Here is a 16,241-nt window from a genome sequence, read left to right on the forward strand (position 1 = left end):
TATATTCATTGAACCCTCTAGTAGTATTTCACTGCAAAAGCATAATCAACTGGCATTCAACCTTTTATGTATGCAGCTGAATCTTTCCCTATATTTCTTTATCATAAAATACTTTTTATTCAGTTGTCATTTTAACAGAAACCATGTTTTGTCCTTGAAGGTACAATACAGTTCAACTTTATTTGAAGAAGTAGCTGTCATGCTCTACAACCTTTTAGAAGCTAAACGACTTTATGGTACTTTCAAAGAAAATTTAAATCTCATTAATGTTCCTGTTTTTGGAGATAAAGAGTCATTCTCTTCAGGTTTGTTATATATATATATTTATTTTGTTATGACTACCTGTTGGCTACATTATTATAGAACACTTACATTACTATAGAACACTTACATTACTATAGAATACTTACATTACTATAGAACACTTACATTACTATAGAACACTTACTTACATTACTATCTGTTTAAAACTTTTTAGATTACTTTTTAATTTTAGCTCTCATGTTTGTAATGTCATCACAGGGCTTTGAGCCTACAATTTGTTTGTTAACAGTACTCTATAAATTAAATGATTATAACTATATAACACTTACATAATTTTCATCAAGAGTTTAAAATGATGAAATGCATATAGTCTCTTTGGTTCTTGTGGTGATATTTTCACTATCAAGTTTCTGTCCTATTTTAATACATATACATTTTTAATATTATTATTGTCACTTGAAATAAATTAGTTGAAATGTCCTGCTAAAAAACTATAGTGAAGGTTGTAAGGGGGAAAATACAGCTGGAGGGGAAACAACAATTAAAATACATTGTTAGATTGAGTCCATCTTATATATTTCTGTCAAGTAAATTTGTAACTGTACACCAAAGTAAAAGAAAAAAGTCTATTTAGTTCACATTACAAAAAGTATTTTTCACTAAATTTATTTTTTTACTGTTGTCATTTGTGATGTCCAGTTAATGTCCAGCCTGTAACTGAGTTAGAAAATGTTCCTAGTGCCAGGTTTATTAAATCTGAGGTGGACATGAGATATTACAATGACTTGATGAACTGTATTCCACAAGAAAGTGTTAGTGTCTCCTTGATCATGAGCTGCATGCTAGAACAGGTACTTGGATTTTAAAACTAATATATCATAATAGTATACAGTTTCATTTCCTTCAAACAAACTATTGCTCAAATGTAAGTTTTATTATAGTGTAATATTGTTATAGTGCTTGTTGTACTACATACTTCAATATTATACAATGTTTATGACATAAATAGTAATTAATCCAAATATTTTTGAAAGGTAATTGCTACAGAGGAAGAAAAGATTCCACCTAGTGAAGAGCCTCCTCCAACGAGATCTGATGGCATACATTTTTACCTTGCCTCTTACTTGGCAAATACAGCTAATAAACTACCTCTTTCGGAAAAAGAATACAATGTAAATATCCAATTAATAATTGAAAACTTTCTGCATTTTGGTTAATCTGATCATGTAAGATTGTGATCTAGCACCAGATAGCTAATCCAATCTTACACATTGATCTATTTCAATTGACATACAAAGTAGTATTAAAGTAAAAAGAAAACAATTTGTATTTTTAAATATCTACAGCTTTCAATATCAGTGTAGTAATATTAAAAATACAAACTTAAGCGCTAGCTGTTATAAGAATTTATATTCTTCTTTTAATGTTCTCAAATTATTTGCCATTTAGTCTCCATTTCCCACCTTGACTTTCTTCCAAACCACCATTCATACTATTACATCATTCTGAACATTCTATACACACACCCACAAACACTTTATAACTTTCATCAAGACAAGCTCATTTTGATTTAAAGAACTGGCTGTTCAGATTACACTACCATGCCCAATGTTACAAAATGGCTTGAGTTATACCTAACATTCACCAATGAAATGTTATTGTGAATGGCCTAAAACAGTTGGTTACTCATCATGGGCTTGAAGTTCAAAACGCAACTTGAGCTGCATTGTGTTTCCTGAGTGTCTCATAAAAACCTCTCTCAGATACCCCTTCTCCCCACATGTCCACAAAAGAGACTTGACCAGAGCACACTGATATTGCAATTCTTAGTAGCTTTATAATTGTTAAATTCTCAGTTCTTTGGCATCAGTTTTAGTTTCATTTATTATTTTGAGATACTGAGAAAATTAATTTTTAAACTTTCTTAATGCTTATTTCTTGCTAGCCATCAGTAACAATGCAAATGAAAGATATTATATATTGACCTTTGCTCTGGCTTTTTAATTTCTTCATTTGCTTCAGGAACATAATTAATCCTTGCATGGTAAAATATTCAAATACATGTGTGAGATCCAAGTCTATTGACAGCACTGAAGCTTTGGTCTGATTGAATAGAGTTATAAAGCCAATAAGCAAATTAAGATTACAATTATACAGTGTTATTAGTTTTGTTCTGCACAATAAGCAGTTGGTCAGATTAATTATTGGTCTTATTAAACAGTATATACTGTGTCTGTGTGAGAGAGTGAGAAACATTGATATATATATAAGATTTGCTTTTTTTTATGATTAAGCAAAAGCAATCTCAACATTTTAAATATTTAAAAAATTCTATAATTACAAAGCTTCTATCAACTCACTCTGTCTGTCTGTCTGGTAAAAAGTTTGAACATATTAATTCTCTAACAGCTAATCTTGAATTCAGCTGAAATTTTGCACAGGTACTACTTTTACCTTGCAACACAAGAACAAATTAAAAAAAAGCAATTAGTTAATTAACTATCAGTAAGTAATTATTTTAATAATAATAATAATAATCTTTATTATCCGTAAGGAAATTTGTCCTACAATTTGTGCATTACACCAAACAAAAAACATTATAACTATAAGAAACCAAAGTGTACATTCACACCAGACTCACTCATAATTTACATGTGACAAAGTTTATACCAGATTGTTCTTATTTAATGATTTGATTGCCAGGGGAACAAAAGAGTGTTTGTGTATGTTTGTCTTTGCTATCGGTGTCTTGTATCTCTTTTGTGATGGTAAAATCATAAAATCCTGACACAAAGGGTGATTCTTTATTTGGAGGATCTTGTTAGCTTTTTTATAGATGTTTGTCTCAAACAACTGCCCAAATGGGGTTTGTTTTTTGCCAATGATTTTGCCAGCAGCATTTAGGATTCTATAAAGTTTATTTTTATTTTTAATGCTCAGATTGCCATACCAGGCAGTGATATTGAAACTTAAAATATTGCAGATGTGAGTGTGATAAGACATAGCCAAGGCCTTTTCGCTAACATTAAACGAGGACAGTTTTCTTAGTAATCGTAATCTTTGCTGCCCTTTTTTGCTGATATAATCAGTATTTGCAGTAAAATTTAGTTTATTGTCTAGGATAGTACCAAGGTATTTAAAGGTTTGTTTGGTATCTTGAACAAGGGAAATAAATTCTATTTGACTAAAGTGGTGGTATAAGCTGAATTATTTCCCTTTATAGTTTGCCACTTTTAAGTAAGTTTGAAACAAACAATAGATTACCCGCAACTCACTAGCAGAGTGGTTAGTGTGTCAGCTTAAGCCATGAGTTCACATTCAGTTCATTCCCCTTTTTTCATATATATTCTTTTAAAAAGTGAAAATCATCCATGTATGCCTTCCTTTCTCCCCACCCCCCTATTTTCCCATCTGGTCTAGGTAAGTGATAGCATCATAGCCTGTTGAGAAAGTCAAAAGCATTAAATAGCACTAAACTAAAATAATTGGTATATTTTTAATTGCTCGGATTTATTGCTGTTGGTCTAGATCTATTACAAATTTAATTACATGAATGATCTAAAATAATTAATGCAATTTTTTTTTAAAGTATTTTTATGCTTTTCTTGTTTTTAATTAATTGTTTAAATTTTGGCCTAAATATTTTGTAATTTGAAACTTTTTTTTTTAACTATAGTCTCTTTCTGAAGTTCTGGACTTGCCTCAACCTCCTCCTGAAGTCCCTATGCCTCCTTTATTAATAAATATTCATGATAAAATTAGCATGAGGACCAGACATTTGAAACCTTACTATGGTTTTGATCCACATGGTATGTATTTCTGTAAAAAAAAGTTTTTTTTATAAACGCTTTAAAATCTTTGTTCTTTTTTTTTTCTTTTTTTTTTTTGGTGTGTTTGTATATTAATAAAACATTGATTTTATGTCTAGTTTTATGTCAGTGACTAAAAATTTTAAATGAATATTACTAGTTCTATACAAAATTTATTATCTGAGCATCAACAAACAAAAGCTATCCCCTTTAAACAAAGACTTGAACTTTGTAACTTAGTTCCATGCAGTTAATGCTGGTATTAAAACAAGTCAGATATAGTTATTTTGTAAGTTTTTCTGAGGAGTAAATTTTCCAAGAAAGAAATCCTATGTATTTATTATTATTTTGTAGATGTTTAATTTAACGTTTTCCTAACCTAGAAAGAGTTGTGGTGAGTATTAAAAATATTGTATCATATCATGGCTGCAAACAGTAATCGGCAACAATAACACATAATCTATTGACATCTTAAAAATGCAAAACAATGTGTACAAATTGGCAAAGAAGGTACAATGAAAAAATTTTATGAGTTTGTTCTCAACATGTTGAACTTTCTTTTGTATAATTAAAGCCATCAGAATAGCTTAAACAAAAAATCTGTATGGCCTACAATTGTGCTAATGAAGCTAAAGAAATAGCAGAGATGTAGAACTTTTCCTCCTTGAAAAACATCTAAAAAAATTTGAGTTCACACTTCTGTATTGGAGTTGTAGAATCATCACATTTAGTATATTTTTCTCTCAATAAAACTCACATTCATTATATTAATCCTTTTTTTTTCATTCAATCAAAGTAAAGCTTAAAATTAATAACTATTAATAATTTAAATGAATAATATCATTTTTTTCATTCTTACAATATATAAAGTAATTTGGATTCAATATTTTTGTTTCTATTGTTTTATGGACAGCTACTGAAAATGACTTGCTTCGGTTCCTTCCTTTTGCTAAGCTGTGTGACCTACGTCCTCCCCCTACTCCTGATTCCAAAGAGAGTGCAGTCAGACTTCAAGAACTTATTCATTACTGTGCAAGTGATGGTCTCACAAAGCCAGGTATTGCATTATTCTCAAAATGATATTAATGGTATTGTTTTAATATGTATTTTTGATGCTATTTATGTTTCCCATTCCTCAATAATTATATTATTCTACAAAATAATCAATACAAGAAATGTATTTCAATGAGTTAATAGGCAATTTCATTTAAATGAAATTAGTGAATTCTCCAAAATATCTCTGCAGAAAAAAAAAAAGTAAATTACAATCTAGCTAAAAAGTACATTTAAATTTTATTAATTTCAGAAATTGACAGAGCTTTTAAGCAATTTGTCTTTGAAAGTATGGATCTTGCTGCAACAGACTCTAATGGATTCTTTTTAAAAAAAGAAATTGAAGGTGTACCTCCAACAGCCATCCCATGGGATGATCCATATCCACTCTTCAAGATAATGGTCCCAGATGTTAACAAAATAAACATTGAAAATAGTAAAGAAAATGGAGTTGCTGAGGAATCTTCAGGTGAATAATGTTGACATAAATTAGAACACATTTCTAGTTTACTAAATGCTTTACCAAATGCATGGCTCTGGTCAGAATTGGCTTGCTATTTCTTAAGTAAGCAAAAAGCTATATAAATTTTAATGAAAAATAAATAGTGAAATACCTCTTTCGTATGAGAACGACTTTAGTCATTGCTAAACAAATCTCTAATATTCAAGAATATGGGTTACTTTGTTGCATTTATTATAAAATAGCTGATAATTCCAAAAGAAAAAAATTATTACATTTTTATATGTGTAGGAAAAATGTTGGGCATTTCATTCCTCCATTTCAATGCACAACAATCTTTGGATTGAACATTAATTTTTCCTATCTTAATGTGTGCATTGAAACAGTTATCTTTCCTATGTGTATTTTTAGCAACCCCTGAAAGGGGAAAGTCACTATTAATGTTTTAGTGGTCTGTCTGTCTATCTGTCCATCCATCCATCCATCATGTTTAGATCTTAAAAAGTAGATAAGACATTGAAGATTTCATGATACTTTGAAGCTGTCAACATTCTGATGCATTAGCTACTTTTTGTCTTATAAAAGCAAACCATTTTATGTTTAAAATTTAATATATAAGTCTTTTTTTAATACACAATTTTATTTTATATTTTCTATTAATAGTAAAAAAAAAAAACAGCAGGGGAGGTTATATTATCTCAGGGAGCTGATTTTATTTGTATGATAAAACAATTATGCATATGGTTCTGTCATTACAAAGCTTATATCAACTCACTTTGTCTGTATGTCTGTCTGGTAAAAAGTTTGAACATGTTTTTCTCCCATTTCCCATTCTCAGATCAAGTTTTACTTTGCACAATTATTCATTGAACCTGACAAGACATGAATCAATTTTAAAAAATTAACCAATTAGTTAATTAATTGTTGGTGATTAATTATTTTGTATGATTCTTAAATAAGGGGAATAAATGATACTTAATGAGAGATGTGGAAGTATATATGAATTTAATTCCCTTATTAAGTTTGACAAGTTTTTCTCCCTCTTCCCATTCTCGGATCAAGTTGAAATTTTGCACAATTATTCATAGTCAATGATAATACACAAATCAATCAAAAAAAATTAACCAATTAATTAATCATTTAGTGCTAATGATGCTGGGTAGGGCACGTATCCCGTATGGGAGACAAATGTATGCGAAAGGCAGTCTTTTTTGGTGAGCTAAAAGGTGGTCGGCGTAACAGAGGCGCACCACAGAAACGCTTCAAAGACCAGCTTAGGCGTCAACTTTCCTTGGCTGACATAGAAGAGAGCACCTGGTTGCATGCGGCCTCAGAACGAGATAGTTGAAGGTCACTCATGAAGGCTGCGGGATACACTTTTTGAGACCAAAAGAAAATCTGCTGCCGAGGACAAACGAAAAGGACGGCGAAAAGAAAAACTAAATCGACCACCTGCAGAGAATGTTATGCTTGCCCTGGATGTGGCAAAATATGTAGGTCACAGCTGGGGCTGCGCAGCCACGGGAAATACTGCACTTCTCACTAATCTTCGGACTCGAAGACAAGCCTTATTATTATTATTATTAGTGCTAATTAATTGATTTTGTTTTATATAGCAGGAGTGGAGCTGTAATTTTCAGATATATGGCAGTAATTAGCAGTTTTTTCCCTAAGAAAAGTTTTTTTTTTAAAGTATTCTTTTTTCTATTGATTGTTTTTCAAAATAAAGTTATAAAAATATATATATATATATATATATATATATATATATATATATATATTAATAATTTATTTGTTTTCCATTGTACAAACTGCAAATAATTTACCAATTACATTATTTTGTTTTAAAAAAGAAAAAATGCATCTTATATATATATATAATTTTTTATGCATTTTTAAAACAAGATTCATTAAGACGTGTTTAGTGTTATTTATTACTACTATTTCTTGCTTTGCAAGCCGCTAGCCTTTTAGGCATTTAACCAAAGGAAAGTATTTCTCCAAAGGTCATGATAGAGAAATTGGTCATTCACCAACACATTTGTCCATAAGTCAACCTTCATTTAAGCACATCCATTAGGCCAGGCTCAGACTGAATCTTATCTTCATAACAATCATTTCATTAAATTATTAGGAATATAAACAATGTCAGCGGGCTAAAAAAAAATACAACTACATTAGCACCACATGGAGTGAGGGAGGATTGTGGTTTTTGTTCATTATATTTGTGTTGAAATTATTGAAACCTGCCTTTTGACCTGCATTGCTTACCAATGATGACCCATGGATTTACCTTCCAGGGGAGGAATATGAATTTGTGATAGACAAACTCTTTGTAATCTTGTTTTTTTTTTGTTTGTTTTTGTTTTTTTTAATATTGGAGGTAATTATTTGCAAGACTGAAATAAAACTTATTACTTTTTAATTTCTAAATTGTTCAATTGTCATTAACAGATTCAAAGAATTTCTGTCCATTATGAAGCAGCCTTTCTTTCCTTATTATCCAAATTTTCACTTTTTTTTTTGTAGGCATACTGAGCCTAAGGAAAAGCTTTATAAATTTATATATATAACTCACAAATAAAAAATACTCAAGTCACAAATTTGAACCAAATGTCAGAACTTTTGTGAACTACTTCTTCTTCAGTCTCAAACATTATCTTGCTATTTTTTATTGATTCAAATGTCTTTACATGTTTTAAAACTGTTCATGAAGAATTTTTGTCTAAGCTTAACTTTTCAATTTTTTTTTATTTTCTACATATCCTATGGCCTGAGCCTTAATTTTTGGTTAGGTCTATTTTTTTCATACCCTTTGGCCTAATACTAAATTTTCCCTTGATAATCAAATACATAGGCTTACATTAGAATTATCATCAAAATTTAAATTTAATAGAGTTTGCTGCTTTAGCTTGTAAGTAGGCCTAATATATAAATTAATTCAATAAACTTATTTTATAAATGTGGTAGATAGGGTTACTTTTTAATTAAAAAAAAAAGTATTATTCTGAAATGCCTACCAAAAACACAGTTGACCCAGTATGGGCTGTTCAGGCTATCATGGCATGGTAAATATTGATCTTATAAGTTTATGTTATGAGCCTTTCATGGCTATTTTAGGAGATTTAGGACATCCACAGAGGAGATGAGTGTTCTACCATATTCCACAATCTCTAAAGTTATTCCTCTGGATAGAAAAACACACACCTTCAGCAACTTGATTTCTAATATTACATCACATTTTGTTTACCTCATGTCAAAAAGGAGGCTTTTTAAAATAATTTTCTATTTCATCTGATCTTGAAGCTAAATTAGAGCTTATGGTTCCTGCCACCTTATCAGTCAAATCTTTATCCAGTATTCGAAGAGTAACTACTGTTGGAAGTACAAAGTTTCTGACTCCTTTTGGAGGGTCAGGCAAGGGTGAGATGCACTTCAAAGTTGCTTTGTTCTTTTTTTGCTGGTTTACATTTTCATAAGTTCAGATTTTATTAATGGTACAAAAGTATTTTATAATTTATTGGTGTTTACAGAAGCTTTGAAAGCTTTAAGTGTTTACAATAAGATTACACATTCTAGATCTAGTATGCATATAAATGGTCTACAGAATTCTATGAACTGGTGAGTTTGGGCATTATTTATGGTCAGAATGATGTTGCTTACTCAGCAGTTCCCCCTTCTCAATGCAACTGATGTGTCCAAAGGAATGGGTATATCCCATACAGTTTGGGATCAGTAGCACTGCTTGTTCTGACAGGTTGTAGCACAGTGTAACACATTCTACCCATGGGTCACCAATAAGAATTTTTCTTGATGGTCTCCTGAAGAGGTTTGGATTCATAGTTTTCCTTTCCTAGGTGGGTAGCCAACTAAGGCTAGTGAGCCCCTCCTGCCTGAAACTTACTGATTTAACTACATAAGGAATTGTTTTTTTTAAAGAGGAATACATTTTTTGTTACATTTTGTAATCTTTTTTTTTTGTATAAGAGATGTGCAGAATTTGCTACCAGTAATGGTAATTTTTTTTTAAAGTTTCTATTAAGTTCCAATTAATTAACTTAGCCACACTTAATTAGGCAGACATGGAGAATTTTCAAAATTCTCTCACAGTATAATTGAATGAATTTAATTTTTTGCACAAGGTCATTAATAATTTGATGTTTAAGATTAATATTAAATATAAGGTGCTTAAAATTCACACACACAGAACATCAAAATTTGTGTCTTGAATATAATTTTCTAGAAATTATATGTATTTCATTTCAGTATCAGGTGTAATTATGGAACTTAAAGTTAACCTTGGTCCTGGTAAATGTAAATTTTTGACTTAGGTTTTTACCTTGACATTTCTATCCATATGTTTTATTTATTTTGTTTTTTGTTTGATTGTTTTTCTTGTTTTCTAAAATTTCTCTTCAATTTGAAATCTTTTTCTTTAGCTTTTAATTGTAGATAAATTTTTGAGGTGGCTATGAGACTTCGTTGTCCATACAAAACTACTTCGTGGCTCCTACCTCTCAGTCACACACAAACTCACTTTGAAATCACTTTTGAAGCAGTACATTACACAGCTTTTTTTTAATGCTCATTATAAATGTTTATATTTTTATCTATATATAAATATTAAAGAGCACACTTTAGGTAGATTATAAAGTAATGTGTAAGAACATGTCTTGCAATGTTGTCTGTTGTTCTTCACTATATTTTGAAATTTTGTTTGACCATCCGACACCAATTATATGATGCAAACATTTGTTGATGAATGCCTGGAGCTTGTCTGTTATTGTTAGCTGTTAATCTCCAAGTCTCTGAGCCATACATAGGAACTGCTGTCATGTTTTTGTTTAAGATTCAGATTTTATTGTGTAGAGACAGTGTTTTGACTGTCAGATTGGCAGTAGGGTGTTAAAAGCATGCCTAGACTTGTTGATCTGATTCTTGATATCTGCAGCAGCTCCTTCTTGGAAAATACAAGAATTAATTAAATTGATTACTTAAAATATTGTTGTAATTTAGTAATTGAGTATTCTTTGTTTAAATTTCAAATTTCTCAGTTTGTTCTTTAAAATAGTTTTTATTAAATCTTAAATCTTATAATAATTGTATAAATATTATTGAATGCTTTAATAAGCTATATTATATAGGCCTAGTTAATTATTCTTTTGAACTTTAACTTGAAAAGATGCTAACTGATTTATACAGTTATGTATCTAATACAATGTTAATTTTATTGCTGTAAATCAGTAAACAAACGATAGGCACTACATTTCTTTTTTTTTGTGTGCAGGAAGTTGTTCAACCAGCAAATCTAGGCATGCCAGTTTAGACAGCAAGAAAGGAATTCTCTTGAACAGAGATACTTTGTCTACATCAAGCTCCAAAAAATCTCAGGCTATATCTGGTACTAAAAAAGTTATTTAAGTAAATGCAAATGATACCCAGCATTTACAACTCCTTTTGCTTTAAATAATATAATATATGTTTCTTTTTAGTTTATTTTGACATTTATAAATTTATTTCCAGTTCATTTTGACATCTATGAATTTCTTTTCAGTTCATTTTGACATTCCAGTTGGTTTAGAAGAAAATGAGGATGACTTTTTAGAAGCCACAGATAAAACAGAAAACACTTTTGAGGAAGGTCTTCTGAAAATGATTGACATTCAGCAAAGAAATTTAGATCAATGGTGCTTTGCAGAGCACTACAAGCCTCATATACTTCAACAGGTTTGAATGTTTACTAATATATAGACCTTTAACTACATTAACACCTAAAAAATTCAGCTCTAGTCTTTTACCATCCTCTCCTTCTTGACTTTGCAGAAACAAAAAATATACATACTTAATATTTAAGAAAAGATATTTTTAATGAAAAATAAATGTATACAAAGTTACATGTCTTTGTATATTTTTACTCAATCAAAGCCAGCATGTAAGAAAAATCATTTTTATTAATTGTTTTTGTACAAAGGCATTACAAGCCACCAATTACAAAAATCAAGACACAATAATTTTCTAAATTTCCTTCCCTTGACAATTTAATTATTAAAAAAGCAAAATATACACACAAAACTGTTTATTAAACAAAGCTTATATTATGGACAGAACTACACAATTACTGCTATATATCTTGATACTGGAAGATTTATCTCCTTTTCTATATAAAAACATATTAATTACCTTAATTAATTACCACTGATTGATTAAATTGGTTAATGTTTTGATTGATTCATGTATTTTTTCTCAATGAATAACTGTTACAAGTTTCAAATTGATCTGAAAATGGAATTGGGGGATATAACATGTACAAGATTTCTACCAGATAGACAGAGAGAGTTGATATAAGCTTTGTAATAAAATATAAGCACTGTTAGATTATCATTGTTTGCAATACTTTTTTTTTCATTTTATTTATCTGTATAATTAGTACATTTGTTAAACACATTTTGTTGTATACATAATAAAGCATTTTCTTTGAATACATTCTCTGATTTAAAAAAATACTGTAAAATTATTGTTTATTCAAGTATAGTTTGTTAGTGTGCCCTAGAGCTTGGACCAAATAGACTTAAAAAAAGGAAAGGAAGTTTTGAAAAGTAAATACACATTTTTAGACCAATGCATTAAATCTTAAAGCATGTAAACCTTATGAGACTTTTTGTTTTGCAGGTTCTATTAGATGCATCTTACTATCTTCCTATTCAAGACACTTATTACCACAAGAGAGACAACAGTGTTTTGTTGGTTCTACATAATCCATTCAATAGAGAATTCAAAAATCATTTTGATTGGCACAAAGAAATTCATTCTGATATGGGATTCAGGTCTAGATTTTAAATTAAAATATATTTTAAAAAACTGAGAAAACTAAACCATTGAAAATTTATGAAGATGTATATTAAATAATGTTTTTTCAATTATGATTCTATTATACATTGAGTGACTCTACCTCTCAGACCACATTAGACTTAGACATTGAATACACCTCTTAATAAAACATTGAACACACCTCTTAATATTGTAAAGTGATCTTTCTCTTAATAGCATTTTGTGCCCTAAAGTTGATCATGTTATTTAATACATTTCATTTTTTTGTAGAAATTATTTAGAATACACAGTAGAATCGATTTCTGATTGGCTAAAAGAAAAAGAAGCTGAATATCAAGGGAAACTATTATCTAAGGAAATAGATACTATTTATAAAGAAGAAGAAGAAAAGGCTAGAGAAGCAGAAAAACTAGAAAAGGCTAAAAGAATCAAATCTCCTAATAGATCAGGTATGTTGCAAGTAATATAGTTAATATATCAAAGTTTGTTTTAAAACTTAGGTGTGAACTAATTAAATTTGTTTGAAATGTATTATATTTGAGCTATTTTGTTAGTTTTTTTTATTAATATTTAAAAGAATTAGTTAAGTTGCAGATAAACTTAGAAAAAATGTTTTGGTTTAGCAATAGTAGACCTACTTAGATATGTAATAGCTAGGTTTTGTGATCCACACTTTATGCATCACTTTATGCATCACTTTAAGATACTATAATTTAGTTTAAAGTTAATTGGGGGAATAAATTCTTGAAAATGTCAATTAAAAATTTATGTTTATTATTTTTTGTTTTAGCTACTGCCTTTGAATTATTACTATTCCATGTGGTGTAGTTTTTCTGACCTGCATGTGGCAAAATATTTGGGTCACATATGGGACTCCATATCTATGTTACATACTGTACTCCTCATTAACCTTGGACTCAAAATAAAGCCTTATTATCAGTTCTTCTTTTAGTTATGTTAATGTTTTGACACCATTCACGTTTGCTTGAGATTTTTGTAAGCTCCGTTTTTTTCATATTATCAAAGATAATTACAATGAAATTGATTATTGTTGTTTTGTTAGAAAGTTTATTGCTACTAAAACTTATATGCAGTTAATCATGTGTTTTAATGTGTAAAATTATTTTTTAAAAATTCAAAAGTTTTCATTTTTAATTAAGATATAAGCAATTTTTTTTTACTATTTAAATAGTACGAAAAATTTCTTAATTCCTATGTACATTGATCACAAGATCTGAAGGCATTGCTCTACTTTTGTTTTTACTTTGACAATGGACTGAGTTTATAGAATTAAAGTAACACTAAAGTAAACTCTGCTACAAAATATTTCTTGAATTTGTTTAAAGCTTTCTATACTGTCTATAATGTTTACAAATCATTTCTTTCCTTTCATTTCTCTTAATTAATAGCTTTAAGAAGTCTATTGAGATAGAAAAGTTGCACTGCCAACTCTTATACTATATGTTTTAAAACATATTTTCATGAAGATTCTTCCTTTTAGTTAAAAGCATACCAGCAATTCCAAACCATTTCTATGTAACTTTCTTTGTTAGCTTCAAGAACTAAATCTCCTGGGAAGTCTCCCTCTAATGAGAAGATAACAGTTGCTATCAATCCTTACATACGTCAAGGCTCACTTAAAGCTCAGCAGGCAGAGAATGATAAACTTGCTAAAGAAGAAGAAGAAAAAGAGAGACAGAAATTAGAAAGAAAATCAAGATCTTCGCAAACAAAAGAAAGAACAAAGGTATCAATAATATCATTGTATTAATTTTATCAGTTTGTTTTTTAAATAGATTAGGTTGGTTTTTTTTAGGGGCCCCTGAAAGGGGAAAAGATGCTATTAGTTTTGTGTGGCCTGTCCGTCCGACCGTCTCGTTTAGATCTCGTAAACTAGAAAAGATAGTGAAAATCCCACATCACAATATTTTAGACCATTCAAAGTTCTGATGCAACGGCTAATTTTTTTTTTCTATAAGTGAAAAATCTAATTTATTTTTTAAATCACTTATGCAAGCAGTTTTTTTTTCATAAAAATACACCACTTTTACAACTATTCACTATTAATAGTAACAAACACTTGAGGCTCTTTATTAGGGGAGGCAACTATTTAGGCTACCTAATGTCAAACACATTTATGCAAACGGTTGTAGATTTTTAAAATATTTTTATTGTTAAGTTATGTAAGTTCTGTTATATGAAGTACTATATTTACACACAAAAAAAATGTTTACTATTTAGATCTAGTATGCATATAAGTCAGACAGAATTTAAAACAACAATTAATAAGTAGTTTTTCATATTATCACATGAAATATCTTGAGGAGTGAGAGATTGGCCCTTTAAAAAACAATTAGATCAATTAGATATTCATTATAAGACAATCAGTTTGGCCAGGTTCACATCTAACTTCACATTCACTTACACCTATCCTTTGGTCTGCTGGACAGCTGGGGATCCACACAAGATCTGTTAACCTTTTTTCTTCATTATTTTCTGTCATTTGTCTTTGATAGAATTGCATTCTGATAATATTGAAACCTGCCTTTTTACCTGCCTGGGTGGACCACTTCGGGGGCCGATTTTCAGTTTGTGTTTCCACAAAAACTGTCTTTGTAACCTTGTTATTAATAAGCTAATGAAGATGGCTTGAGGATCCGTAGAGTCGTTGTTGCATGTATTATTGCAACATGCCCATAAAATGCTTATCCATGATCCAATAAATATGCAGTAAAATAAAAATACTCAAGTAAACTACAAGATATTATTGAGAAAAGTTGGCTGACATGTTTGTTTTATATAGGTTTTAATCGATTGACAGAGTGGTCTAATCTTTATTTTTTTTTTTAATCTCTATATTGGCTTCGAATTGTTTGTTTTTTTCTTATTTCTTGATGTTATCTCATATTTTATTTGGAATGATTTTTTTTTTTGTTAGTTTAATAAAAATTAGTTTTGTCTTCAATTTGGTTTATTGTTCTTTGGAAATCCAGATGGAGCACTACCACTATACAAAAAGTGTTGCAAGAAGATCTCCATACGCTCTGCTCATACACAAAAAAATGGAGGCTAGAAATAAACACCTCCAAGATGGTCTATTTTCTGTTCATGCTCGGGACTGGCATTCTCGGGCAACCTTTCCGGCTCTCCCTCTATGGAGTGGCTCTCAGCATGGAAAAGCTACCCACGTACCTTGGTGTAACTTTAGATCGCAAACTAAAAATGTGTGAGCACATCCAGAAAGTTGCAAGAAAGGCTTCAGAGAAAATTTGCATTGTGCAGAAGTTGGCATCCACGAAGTGGGGAGCCTGAGCAGACATGCTTCAATCACTGTATTTAGGAGCAGTCCAATCACAGATAGATTACAGTTGGAAAACTAGTGGATGTTTGGAGATGCAGAAGACATATCCAGATGCAGTCTTTTATGCATCATGCCACTAGACTATCTTATAAAGCTGGCCTCTCCACCAATAGACAAAGTTTTCATCACCTTTCCTCTTGTCGCAAAATGATCTCAGGCATAAGCTTGAAACTAGTAGACCCTGGAAGAGCAGGTTACAGAGCTTACATTGAGTTTCTTGGCTCTGACTCAGTTAAAATCTTTGGACCATGTGGTAGTGTTTGAAGTTTTGATGCAAAGGCCATGGCAGTCTATGAAGCCTTAAAAGTAATTGACTCTCAACTTAGAAAGGGAAATTAGAGGGCAACACAGATTGTTGTGGTCACTGACTCAAAACCAGTACCACAGGCTTTGCAAAGCTCTGGACCATGGCCCCCAATATCGACACTGTCATTATGGCTCACCTGAATAATGCTGTGGGTACTGA

At 30.3% G+C, this 16,241-nt stretch overlaps 1 protein-coding gene across 5 annotated transcripts in view; it reads left to right on the forward strand.

The window, feature by feature from the left end:
* LOC106066803 (sperm-associated antigen 17-like) overlaps positions 1–16,241 on the forward strand; it is a 48,878-nt gene that overhangs the window by 7,571 nt on the left and 25,066 nt on the right. For 4 of the 5 annotated variants that reach the window (XM_056031751.1, XM_056031750.1, XM_056031754.1 and 1 more), the window contains 13 exons: positions 161–305; positions 964–1,115; positions 1,299–1,436; positions 3,941–4,073; positions 4,987–5,130; positions 5,380–5,595; positions 8,893–9,009; positions 9,853–9,894; positions 10,874–10,987; positions 11,141–11,313; positions 12,256–12,410; positions 12,685–12,863; positions 13,968–14,161. In XM_056031751.1, coding sequence (XP_055887726.1) covers positions 161–305; positions 964–1,115; positions 1,299–1,436; positions 3,941–4,073; positions 4,987–5,130; positions 5,380–5,595; positions 8,893–9,009; positions 9,853–9,894; positions 10,874–10,987; positions 11,141–11,313; positions 12,256–12,410; positions 12,685–12,863; positions 13,968–14,161 — 1,902 coding nt within the window. The remainder of the gene's footprint in view (positions 1–160; positions 306–963; positions 1,116–1,298; positions 1,437–3,940; positions 4,074–4,986; positions 5,131–5,379; positions 5,596–8,892; positions 9,010–9,852; positions 9,895–10,873; positions 10,988–11,140; positions 11,314–12,255; positions 12,411–12,684; positions 12,864–13,967; positions 14,162–16,241) is intronic. The other variant, XM_056031755.1, reaches the window with a different exon arrangement.

Source organism: Biomphalaria glabrata, chromosome 6, assembly GCF_947242115.1.
Source record: "Biomphalaria glabrata chromosome 6, xgBioGlab47.1, whole genome shotgun sequence".
Classification (NCBI taxonomy): Eukaryota; Metazoa; Mollusca; class Gastropoda; family Planorbidae; genus Biomphalaria; species Biomphalaria glabrata.